Consider the following 13,037-nt stretch of genomic DNA (forward strand, 5'->3'; position numbering starts at 1 on the left):
CAGTACTCTGCACGTAGCATTCAATAAAGGTGACTGATTAATTGCAGTGCTCTGTAATAATAATAATAATAACTGTGGTATTTGTTAATTGCTTGCTGTAAGCACTGGGGCAAGTACAAGCAAATCAGGTTGAACACAGTCCATGTGGGGCTCACAATCTCAATCCCCATTTTACAGCTGGGTTAACTGAGGCACAGAGAGGCGAAGAGACTTGCCCAAGGTCACACAGCAGATTAGTGGAGAACCTGGGTTTATAACCCATGATTTTCCGGCTCCCAGATCTATGCTTTAATAGAGTTGGCATATTAAAACTTGCGTTAAGCATAAACACAGAAGAGGGGAAAGAAAAACGTTGCTTTAAAATTTGTGGCCAGTATTTTGTTTTGTTTGATATTGAGTGCTTACTGTGTGCAGAGCATTGAACTAAGCCCTTGGGTGAAGAGTTCAAAACCCTTGGAAGAGTACAATACAACAAGAGACACTTTCCCTGCCTACAACAAACTTACAATCTAGAGGGTGAGGCAGACATTAATATAAATAAATACATTATATAACAATACAAAAAAACAAACAGCTGAAAATCAAGTTTTTTTATTCCTAGTACAACCAAAAACTATATCGGTAGCATTGATTTTAGTACATAAGCAGTTTTAGTTGCAGTTCAGTTATAACCCCACACTAACGCACTGCAGTGTGATTTTGCATTATTATAATTGTGGTATTTGTTAAGCACTTACTAACCGCCAAGCACTCTACGAAGCGCTAGGGAAGATATATGATAACCAGTTCCTGCACGGGTCTCACATTCTAAGTAGGAGGCAGCACAGGTATTGAATCCCCATTTTGCAGATGAGGGAACTGAGTCACAGAAATTTAAGTGACTTGTTCAAGGTCACACATTAGATAAGTGGTGGAGGAGAGATTAGAACTCGGGTCCTCTCTCTCCCAGGCCTGTGCTTCTTCTGCTAGGTCAGGGTGCTTCTCTAATTCATAATGAAGACATTCATTTATAGTTCACTGTACGCTAAACACTGAGGTAGATAGAAGATAACCAATTCACACACAATCCCTATCCCACATAGGGCTTTGCGACAATGGGAGCAGAGTAGGCTCTTCTTCCCTGAGATAAGCGGTATGGTACGCTGAGAAGTTTCATCTTTACTGTGGAACCATCTGTTTGTTTAAGCCTCAGAGGTAGGGAAAACACATTTCACGAGTCCAAAGTCAGTGTATTTGCTTCAGGGTGCAATTTAGTCTAGAGATTGCTTTCATTTTACCAGTGACATCCATGGAGCTTGAGTTCTGGATTTGACTTCCAGGGCAAAAGATACGGAATGCTTAATGAACCTGGGTTTCACATTTGGAATCACCTTTAATACTTTATTCAGTGTCAGCTGGTTTCTTCTTCTCTTCTATTCTCTTTCTAAATCAGGTTGAAGGAATAGTGCGTTCTCCAGATCCTCTTCACGCCACTCCAACTACCTGTTCTGGGTCTCCATTGCTGTCTCTTAGTACCACAAGTCTTGGCTAGCAACCTTAATTAGTTCCATGAAAACGCGGTGCTAAGAGAATCAGCACTAAGCAAAATATAGTTCCCACAGGAAATAATGTACGCAAGATTAAATAAAAGAGACCAAACCAAGTACAATCTCAGTGATGTCAAAGTGTAGTTAATGGTATTAACAATATCATATACATAATCAATCACATGATCAATTGTTACGTAGATACCAATGCCTCAGTTACTTCATCCGTAAATTGGGGATGAAGACTGTGAGCCCCACATGGGACAATTTAATCACCTGGTATCCTCCCCAGAGCTTAGAACAGTGCTTTGCACATAGTAAGCGCTTAACAAATGCCATTATTATTATTATTATTATCATTGTTGTGAATTAAAATTCATTTTAATTTCTGTGCACCTGAAAAAAACACACTAGTGCTCACCCAAAGCTTTGCATTCATTGACAAGAATAATAATGGTATGTGCTAATGCTTACTTTGTTCCAGGTACTGTAATAATAATAATGATGGCATTTGTTAAGCGCTTACTATGTGCAAATTACTGTTCTAAGTGTTGGGGGGATACAAAGTGATCAGGTCATCTCACATGGGGCTCACAGTCTTAATCCCCATTATACAGATGAGTGAACTTCGGCCCAGAGAAGTTAGATGACTTGCCAGAGGTCACTCAGCTGACATATCACTATCACGGAAATGTGCTAAATCAATCAGTGGTGTTTATTTTTTTATACTTGTGAAGTGCTTATTATTTGCCAGGCACTGCCACTTATCAGCTGTGTGATTTAGGGCTAGTCACTTAACTTCTCTGTGACTCAATTACCTCATCTGTAAAATGGGGATTAAGATTGTGAGCCCCACGTGGGACAACCTGATCACCCTGTATCCTCCCAGTGCTTAGAACAGTGCTTTGCACATAGTAAGCTCTTAACAAATACAATTATGATTATGATTATTAAATTCTGGTATAGATACAGGCTAATCAGATTGGAGATATTCCACCTACCACATGGGGCTCCTCACAGTCTTAATCCCCATTTTATAAATAAAGGAACTGAGGTACAGAGAAGTTAATAATAATGATGACATTTATTAAGCACTTACTAGGTGCAAAGCACTGTTCTAAGGGCTGGAAGTGACTGGCCCAAGGTCACACAGCCGAGAAGTGACTCGCATGTCCATGCTGCTTCTTATTTAGCACTTACTATTTGCAGACCACAGTACTGAGCACTTGGGAAAGTATAATACAACAGAGTCAAGAAAGAAGAGCTTCGCAATGGTGGAATGTTGTGCCTTCAAACATTAAGAGCAGTCGTAGACGGTTTATACCTCTCCTTGTGTTCATTCTCCATGGAGGGACTCCTCTGTCTACCTGATTTTAATTATCATTCAATCATTCCTTCAGTCATATTTATTGAGCGCTTTCTGTGTGCAGAGCACTGTACTAAGCGCTTGGGAAGTACAAGTCGGAACAATATAGAGACGGTCCCTATCCAACAATGGGCTCACCATCCAGAAATAGCGGAATTGCTCTTCCAAGCCCTTACCAAAATCTTCCCCCCTCAAACCTTTCCTTTACATTTTTTTCTGATCCCCTGCTTTTTATTTATTTATTATGAGAAGCAGCGTGGCTCAGTGGAAAGAGCCCGGGCTATGGAGTCAGAGGTAATGGGTTCAAATCCCGACTCTGCCACTTGTCTGCTGTGTGACTTTGGGCAAGTCACTTCACTGGGCCTCAGTTACCTCATCTGGAAAATGGGGATTAAATGTGAGCCCCCAGTGGGACAACCTGATCACCTTGTAACCTCCCCAGCACTTAGAACAGTGTTTTGCACATAGTAAGTGCTTAATAAATGCCATTATTATTATTATTATTATTTCTATTCATGTCTGCCTCCCCCTCTGGACTGTGAGCTCTTTGTGGGCAAGGAATGTATCTGTTGTTGTAGCATACTCTCCCAAGTGCTTAGTACAGTGCTTTGCACACAGTAAGTGCTCAATAAATAAGATTGAATGAATGAATTTATTCACCGCTTTGGCTGGGCAGGTGCAGAACTAAGTAATCTCTGTTCTTCATGAGGGTAGGGAAGGAGGTGAAAGGAAAACACAGCTTGCAAGAAGATGCAGTTATATCCCTTCAACCAAAGGGGAGGATTCAGATTATATATTATATGTTTCTTTATCACTTCTGATATATCATTTTTACCTAACCAAGCTTATAATGCTATATGCCAATACTGATTTACTCAATCCATCAGTCAATAGTTGCTGAGTGCTTTTTCTGTGCTGCACACTGGAAAAATCACTTAGGAGAGTGACAGATAGACATTGAAGCGCAGAATCATAAAATTTCCAAACGTAAAACTGTAATTGTAGAGAGCACGCATACATGTATATCATTATTATCAAATGTCGTTGAGTCATTTCTGATTCATAGTGACTCTATGGTTATATTTTCTCCAGAACATCTTATCTCCTGCAGCCTCACCATAAATTAGAGATTGCTTTCTTCTGATACTTGAAATAAGCTAAAACAAGAATATAGTGCTAATTGATTCTGCCTTTTGATATTTCAGCAATTCATTCATTCATTCAATCGTATTTATTGAGCCCTTACTGTGTGCAGAGCACTGTACTAAGCGCTTGGGAAGTACAAGTCGGCAACATAGAGAGACGGTCCCTACCCAACAATGGGCTTACAGTCTAGAAGGGGGAGACAGACAACAAAACAAAACATGTAGACAGGTGTCAAAATCGTCAGAACAAATAGAATTAAAGCTACATGCACATCATTAACAAAATAAATAGTAAATATGTACAAGTAAAATAGAGTAATAAATCTGTACAAATATATATATATATATGAGGAGCAGCATGCCTCAGTGGAAAGAGCATGGGCTTTGGAGAGAGGTCATGGGTTCGCTCAGTGGAAAGAGCATGGGCTTTGGAGAGAGGTCATGGGTTCAAATTCCAGCTCCACCAATTGTCAGCTGTGTGACCTTGGGCAAGTCACTTAATGTTTCTGGGCCTCAGTTACCTCATCTGTAAAATGGGGATTAAGACTGTGAACCCCCGGTGGGACAACCTGATCACCTTGTAACTTCCTCAGCACTTATAACAGTGCTTTGCACATAGTAAGTGCTTAATAAATGCCATTATATATATATATATATATATATATATATATATATATACACACACACAGGTGCTGTGGGGAGGGGAAGGGGGCGTAGTGGGGATGGGGAAAGCAATGAAAGTATCACTACCACAAGGGCCAAAACCTTACAGAAGTCAGACAGAGGGTTTAATAAAAATGCAATACCCTTTGCCACTTTCCCCATTTCTTTTTATTAGCTGTTCAGGGTTATTTTTATTGAAGTGCTAGTGTTGCAAGCAGATGCTTGTCTTTTCAGCCTCAGGAGAAAGAACACTGCGAATAGGAAGGAACATTGAATAGCTAGAAGTGTCACATCTCATGGCACTGATGTAAATTTCATGGGCCAAATATCTTTTTGGAAAGTACGTGCAAGCCTAGAGTCCATTTATAGTCATTACGTTCCTAAGACTCAGGACTAAACTTCTCACAGTTTTACGGCACTGTTTCCAGATCTCTGCCCTCAGCTAAACTTCCCTGCATTCAGTTGACTTTGGAATGACACCCAATTAAAATTCCGTTCAAATGAATGAAGGCATTTACGCTTCGTCTGAATCGGGTCCTAGAAGCTGAGATTTTATGAGAACCCATTACTCTTGTTCAGAGTCCCGCGTTTCTTCCCAATTTCACATTTGTGGAAGAAAGCTGATTAAGAATTTCCTACTATTGAAAGGTCTGTCCTCAAACCCAATTGTCCCCATTTGTAAAACATGTGGAGTCTTTCTTGGCATTTGGCCCTGCTTATTTGCCAAAATTTCCTTACACTTCCTGCTCTGAAGGCTTAAATCAATATAAAAAAGTACTTACATTTCAGGGTGGGGGCAAAGAGTGTGTTTTCTATTAGTTATTTCCCACCCTCTATAACTATAACAACAAATTCCAATCGGTATTCTACAACCTCAAGAGTTCTAATAAACAGGATATGATTTACCAACTCTTTTACACTATTTCAACAGCAAGGAGCTATTTAAATGATTATACAGTTAAAAACAGTGAGAAAAATGTATGTTTATCAGTGTTGCTGTTTAAAATGAATAATCTCTGTTTTCTCACTTACTCTAGCTGATGTCATCTTGTTTTCTTATACGCCATTATTTTACTGTTCCGTTTTGGCAAGTTTGACTTCAAAAAATCAGAATCCTATCGTAAAGTACCTGGCAAAAGATACTCAGCCATTGCACTGAATAGATGGCATCCTTAATTGAGCTAATTCTCCATAAGTCAGAAAAAAAAAATCCTAGGTATATCTGACCCAAAATAAAGCATAATATACTCAAGCATGTAAATCAGTGTATAAATTAGCACAATTATGTTTTACAATATTGAAAATTTTAATTCATTACAGAAAAATGTAATATTTTTCACTAGATGTTCTCCAGCACGGCCCCAAACAATTACAATTAGAAGACTAATCCTTCATCATTTATTACGTATTTATTGTTTTCAAAATGGAAAACAATTTTAAAATGTCATTTACGAAGCAGTTACCTTAGGTCGAATGCCAGGGTAACTACAGGTAAAGTTTTGAAACACTCTGAATCCTCAGTGCTTAATTTATCAATCAATGGTATATAATAAATGAACATAATAATATTGTACTTTCCAAGCACTTAGTACAGTGCTCTGCACACAGCAAGTGCTCAATAAATACGATTGAATGAATAATGTTTTTTTGTAAAGTGCTATGTTCCAAGAGCAGTTCTGAGCTTTGGGGTAAATACAAGCAAATCGGATTGGACAAAGTCTCCGTCCCTCAAGGGCTCACAATCTTAATCCCCACTTTACAGCTGAGGTAAGTGAGGCACAGAGAAGTGACGTGACTTACCCAAGGTCACACAGCAGACATGTGGCAGAGCCAGGATTAGAACCTAGATCCTTCTCGATTGCCAGGCCTGTGCTCTATCCATTAAGTCACGCTGATTCTCACGCTGCTTCTCCAACGTTTACCATGTACAGAACATTACAGTAAGCACTTGAGAGGATAAAACAGACGAAGTGGAACTGATCCCTGCCCTCAAGGAGCTCATAGTCTAGTGGGAAACTGATCCCTGCCCTCAAGGAGCTCACAGCCTGGTGGGGAGGCAGACATTAAAATGAAATGAAATAGGAAATGGAAGCAACTGAGTGAAAGATCTGTACGTAAGCACTCCGGGGGGAAAATTGCAGCTCTTACCTTCACATACTGGTTGCGATCCAGACCAAGACCCATTCAGCAAACATGTTCTCTCAGGAGAGCCTCTCAACTGATACCCCATTTCACAGGAGAAACGGAGAAGACTTTTTATTTTGAATTCATCTCCAAGCCTAGACCCATGTGCTGGTATTCCCGGGTCCCCACAGAACCCAGGATGATTTCCTGTTTAAGAAACAAAAACGGAGCTGATGACTTCACCGATTTATTAACAGATGTCATGCATAAGAAGAATAATCCGGAGGTTGTTGACTTGACTATTTTTCCGGACCCAGGAAACGAGTTTAAAACTGCAGAAGAACGTTTTTCTGCTACATACAGTGAAGTAATTTTGTTAATCTTGTCAGGGGGTAAATAAAGGAAGAAGTGAAAGTTCCTCAGGAGACAGTTTAAATATAGGAAATGGATCATCTGCGTTTTTAGGTGTAAGTGGGAGAGACAAGGGCACTTTGGGTTGCTCGCCAATCATACATTTCTTTGGTGATTATTAGTTTGTTATATTTGACACTTTTATTTGCCACCAAACGCCCCCTGAAAACTCACCTAAAACTATGCACTCCAACTGCACAGTATATTCTCCATTTGTGGAGAAGATTCGATATGGGTATGGTAATATTTAAAAGTATTCCTTCTTTATAGCATTTCAAGTGTAAACACTTGAAAGGGGGAAGTGAACATAAAATTAGTTACAGGAAAAGTCAAAATTCATGATTGAATTGAACACACAACTGAATAAACATCTATTGGGATCCCCACTCCCGAATTCGGCATGCTCTTTTGCTTGGACTTCATGAAGATGAGCCTTAAGAGATTTTTTGAGGAGTGGAAGGAAGGAGAATAAAATCCTGGTGATGTCCTAGGCACAGAGAAAAAATGGGCAGAAGGTCCATCATTGAGAGATATGAAATGGAGGGAAATGGGAAGCTTACTTGAACTGAGCAAAGTCACCTGTCAAGAGCAGTGAGGAACGAGAGACAGGAAATAAAATGAGGTAGATCAGGGGACGCCGGGAGCAAAAAGCTTTATTTTGATGTATGAGGTGATGGCAGCACTGCTGACTAAGAGGTGGATGATGGTAAAGCAGTGGGTGGTTTTCAAAAGAGCCATGTCTGCCTTTAAAATTGCTCAAAATCAGCATAATGGCCTACAGGATTCGTTTCTATTTGAATAGTGCTTTTGACAGAAACCTGAGCAGTGCGGGAGGGCTCCACTCCAGTGACTATCTTCTTGGCAAACCCTCGTAGAATTGCCTCGTAGAATCCTGCCCTCCGGACAAGAGTAGTGAACTAGGGATCCAAAAGTAAATCGTTCTCCCGTAAGGATAGCGTTGGCTGGAACACCGGGGTGTCCGCATGATATAGCTGCAAAATGGACGCAAAAAAATGTTGAGGCATTATTCCGGATAAGCAGCCAGACATCAAATTTCCAGATGATGAGAACTATTCTTCCTGAGCTTTTAGTGCTTCAGTGCCTGCACTGGACATTCAGGATAGCAATGAGTGAACAAGTCCCCTGTCATTAGAAAGGTTAATGTTCCTTCCATAATGCCTACCTTATGAGTGAGATGTAACTCTAGCTGAAGAGAGGATTGGTCTTTGAGTATTCTGAGGATATTGAATAATTCTCGGCTGTAATAATAATGATAATGGCATTTATTAAATGCTTACTATGAGCAAAGCACTGTTCTAAGCGCTGGGGAGGATACAAGGTGATCAGGTTGTCCCACTTGGGGCTCACAGTCTTAATCCCCATTTTACAGATGAGGGAACTGAGGCCCAGAGAAATTAAGTGACTTGCCCAAAGTCACACAGCTGATAACTGGCGGAGTCGGGATTTGCACCCGTGACATTTGATTCAAAAGCCTGTGTTTTTTCCACTGAGCCACGCTGCTTCTCTTGTAACTCCTTTAACACCACAGTCAAGAAAACCCATCAGTAATTGCCATCTGCAGTCAGTGACATCCAGGGCTCAGCATGCTCTGGGCTCACGGGGCCACGGGGATTTCATTTATTCAATCATATTTATTGAGTGCTTACTGTGTGCAGAGGACTGTACTAAGTGCTAGGGAAGTACAAGTTGGCAACATATAGCGGGCTCACATTCTTCTGTTGTCCGTCTCCCCCTTCTAGACTGTGAGCCCGTTGTTGTGTAGGGACCGTCTCTAGATGCTGCCTACTTGTACTTCCCAAGCGCTTAGTACTGTGCTCTGCACACAGTAAGCGCTCAATAAATATGACTGAAAGAATGAATGAACGGCCACACCTCTCTGGTATTTTTCCACCTTCCAGTTGTACAGAGCATAGGGATGTGATGAGGAGACTTTGCAGTGCTCACACTAATGAAGGTGCTGCTCAGAAATTTGAACTTTAGCAGCAGATGCAGTAGCAGCAAGGCATCCATCATTTACAAAAATCTGTTCCTCCTCCATTCCCCTCCTGACTTAACTTCAGAAGGCCCACATGGGCCTTGTATCCTGTCGAGCTAGCTCTGGAGCCCTCTAAGGTGGATAAAGTCGGTCCCCCCGCCTGCACTTGGATTTCCCAAAGCATTTGGCTGTCCTGTCCCACTACCCCAGACCGTTCACTCATTCCATGTTTGCTTCTCAAGGGGAAACCCATCAATTATTATACAGCCCCAGTGCTCCTGAATCCCATTCAGAAACTCGTTGTTCCAGCTGTCATTGATATCGCTGCCAGCACCGCCAAATGACATCCTGAGGTGGCAGCTGCCATTTTCAAATGGCAAATTAAGGTCACTGGAACCAAGTGAGGGCGGGATTGGGAAGAGCAGGCCATGACGATGGACAATAAGGAGGAGGATGAAGAGGACGGGGGCGGGGGGGGGGAGGTGTGGGCTTCCGAGCATTCCCATTTTCTCCCACTCTGTTCCCCTCCCCTAATCTTCCTGACCAGGACGGAGCCAGCCGCCTGACCTTGTAGCTCAGCCCTCGAAGACGGACACTGCCTGCTGTGGAAGGGAAGTGGGTGGGAAGAGGAGGGGAGGTTCCTGATGGGACCCAGGAGCATTGCAGCTATAGAACATAGCTGTGGGGGGAGACTTCCAGAGATGAAGATAATAATAATAATAGTAATAAAAAACAATGACAATAGTACTTGTTATGTGCTTACTATGTGTGCCAAGCACTGGGGTAGATACAAGTCAATCAGGTTGGACACAATCCCTGTCCTAAACGGGGCTCCCCCCTTATCCCCATTTCACGGATGAGGTAACTGAGACACAGAGAAGTTAAGTGACCTCCAGACTTGTAGTGGAGCTGGAATTAGAACCCAGGTCCTTCAGACTCCAAGGTCCGTGGTTTTTTTTTTTTTCCACTAGACTCTACTCACTTTGGGCAGGGAATGTGACTGTTTATTTTTGCATTGTACTCTTCCAAGCACTTAGTACAGTACTCTGCACACAGTAAGTGCTCAATAAATACGACTGAATGCATGCTTTTCAATCTCTGCAGCTCAAGCTCATAGAGGAGCCATTAGAGAAGCAGCGTGACAGTGGAAAGAACATGATCTTGGTACTCAGAGGTCATGGGTTTCAATCCCGGCTCCACCATTTGTCAGCTGTGTGACTTTGGTCAGGTCACTTAACTTCTCTGCGCCTCAGTTTCCTCATCTGTAAAATGGGGATTGAAACTGTGAGCCCCACGTGGCACAACCTGATTACCTTGATACCCTAGTGCTTAGAACAGTGCTTGGCACATAGTAAGCACTTAACCTATACTATCATTATTACTATTATTAGTAAACTGTATTTAGTCAAGTGATTTGTGAACCCAACTGATGAGTTAAATTTACATATGTTTCTAGAAACCAGATGACTGCAATTTGGCAGTGAAGGAGATTTAGAGATTTATATTTCAAAAATGATTGCTCCCCTGAGAGCAACATCCCTTCCTTCAATCATATTTATTGAGCGCTTACTGTGTGCAGAGCACTATACTAAGCACTTGGGAGAGTACGCACAATCAGTGGCCAGTGAGGATTATGTGGGAACACTGGGATCCTTATAAATTCAGAAGAATTTTGCTCATTTCTATTCAAGGTCATTGCTGTATCTTTTTTGGGGAAAAAAAAAACTATATATTTACATATGAGGATGTGTAAAATTTTTGAAATGTTATTTTGACCGTTATTTTAACTTTTAAAGGAAGTTAATGGTTGCCATTATAGCTGGATATTTAAGGTGTACTTTCAGAATGGGTTTCCTGAGGTTATGAGGGTAAGGCTCTTGTAGACTAAAATCTGAAATATAAATCTAGTCAGAGAATAAACTCAACTAATATACAAAAGAAGACTGAATTATGGCTTTTCATAAATTCAATCTGTACTGTCATGATCCCTTTCCCCTTGAAAGTTCAGTGACTATCAATCACATTCTATTTTACAATAAGAATCCTACACATTGCATACTAATAAGTTAATAGCATACTGTTATATTTAGGCTGGTGTTCACTATGTCATGAAAGAAGCATAACATACAATTTTCACTTTACTGGATTTTTGGAAAGGCAAGATTCTGATCTAAAAAACTCTTTTCAGGTTAAGATAATGGATGCATTGTCTCTAAACTGAACAAGAGCATATTGATAAAGTCAGTTAGTGATCAAACATTTCAGGGAGAACTCATTTAATTGGAACTTTTGGCAGTGCTTGTATATAGCCTAATGCTTTCTGGTCAAAGTAACAGACAGTAAAAATTAAGCAAATCAAATTTAATTGATACTTACTCAAACACTTGGGCAATGATCTATCCCACAAGCCATTTGCTTTACAGGTTAAGACAGCAGAACCCAGCAGATAAAACCCCTTTTTGCAGTGATAAATCACACTGACACCATATTTAAAATTTTCAGGAAAATTTTGTTGTCCTTGACGAATGGCATTTTCCACAAAGCCTGGATCTGAACAGTTTACCACTAGAAAAAAAAAAAAGACAAAAAAATTGCCTATTTATATCCAGCTTCAATTGCAATAATCAAAGCATATAAAATTACACATACGAAAATTAAAGAAACCGAAACATGAATGCTAACGCTCTTGATAAAGTTCTACTCCTGAGAAGATTGCTATTTATTTCCGTTGGTCCACTGAACTTCTGAAGTTCGTGTTAGATCCCTCAAAATGATTTTCACTCAATTTCCTTTTAAGGCAGGAGATCAATATTCATTCAATCGTATTTATTGAGCGCTTACTGTGTGCAGAGCACTGTACGAAGCGCTTGGGAAGTACAAGTTGGCAACATATAGAGACGGTCCCTACCCAACAGTGGGCTCACAGTCTAGAAGGCTCACAGTCTAGAAATATGTTCCTGCAATGTCACAGCTAAAACATGTCATTTAAATATGGTTTTTTCTTTTATTTGAAAAACCACCGGGAAGCCATCAGGATGTTGGGCAAAGCCAGTTGAAGCCATCAAGATTGGTTTGAAGGAAGTGACTCTGAATTTCAAGGAAATGAATTGCGGCCAAACAAATGCAAACTCCAACTCCCTGAGATTGGGGTCCCGGGATCTGTAGGATAACGGACTCCTTCATGACCACCTGGTATTTCCAGGGAAATATTTACTATTCTAATATTTACTATCCAACCCACCAGATCGGGGGCAGATAGAAGTCTACTTTCCCAATTGCCACAACCCTGAAGTCAGGAGTGGAGAAAACCATGAGGTCTACTGATTCCCAGCACTATTGCTGTCTTCTTGACATCATTGGGGAATTTCTCAGATATTGTTCCACAGCAATATCACAGGCCTGGCCAGGGAGTGTAATGAAGAAAACTCTCCTGTGCCACACAAAAGCTACTGTAACCTTCTGAGAAGAATATGACTTTCAGTCAGGTAGTCAATTGCATTTATTGAGCACTTAATGTGTAGGGGAAGCAGCGTGGCTCAGTAGAAAGAGCCCGGGCTTGGGAATCAGAGGTCCTGGGTTCTAATCCTGACTCTGCCGCTTGTCAGCTGTGTGACTTTGGGCAAGTCACTTAACTTCTCTGTGCTTCAGTTACTTCATCTGTAAAATGGGGATTAAGGCTGTGAGCCCCACATGGGACAACCTGATCACCTTGTATCTTCACCAGCACTTAGAACAGTGCTTTGCACATAGTAAGCACTTAATAAATGCCATTATTATTATTATTATTATTAAGCTCTTGGGAAAAT

At 40.9% G+C, this 13,037-nt stretch overlaps 1 protein-coding gene across 1 annotated transcript in view; it reads right to left on the reverse strand.

The window, feature by feature from the left end:
* CSMD1 (CUB and Sushi multiple domains 1) overlaps positions 1–13,037 on the reverse strand; it is a 1,252,749-nt gene that overhangs the window by 46,630 nt on the left and 1,193,082 nt on the right. The window contains exons 56-58 of the mRNA XM_038771657.1: positions 11,608–11,796; positions 8,054–8,227; positions 6,849–7,031 (exon numbers count right to left, since the gene is read on the reverse strand). Coding sequence (XP_038627585.1) covers positions 6,849–7,031; positions 8,054–8,227; positions 11,608–11,796 — 546 coding nt within the window. The remainder of the gene's footprint in view (positions 1–6,848; positions 7,032–8,053; positions 8,228–11,607; positions 11,797–13,037) is intronic.

This window comes from Tachyglossus aculeatus, chromosome X1 (genome assembly GCF_015852505.1).
Source record: "Tachyglossus aculeatus isolate mTacAcu1 chromosome X1, mTacAcu1.pri, whole genome shotgun sequence".
NCBI classification, from domain to species: Eukaryota; Metazoa; Chordata; class Mammalia; order Monotremata; family Tachyglossidae; genus Tachyglossus; species Tachyglossus aculeatus.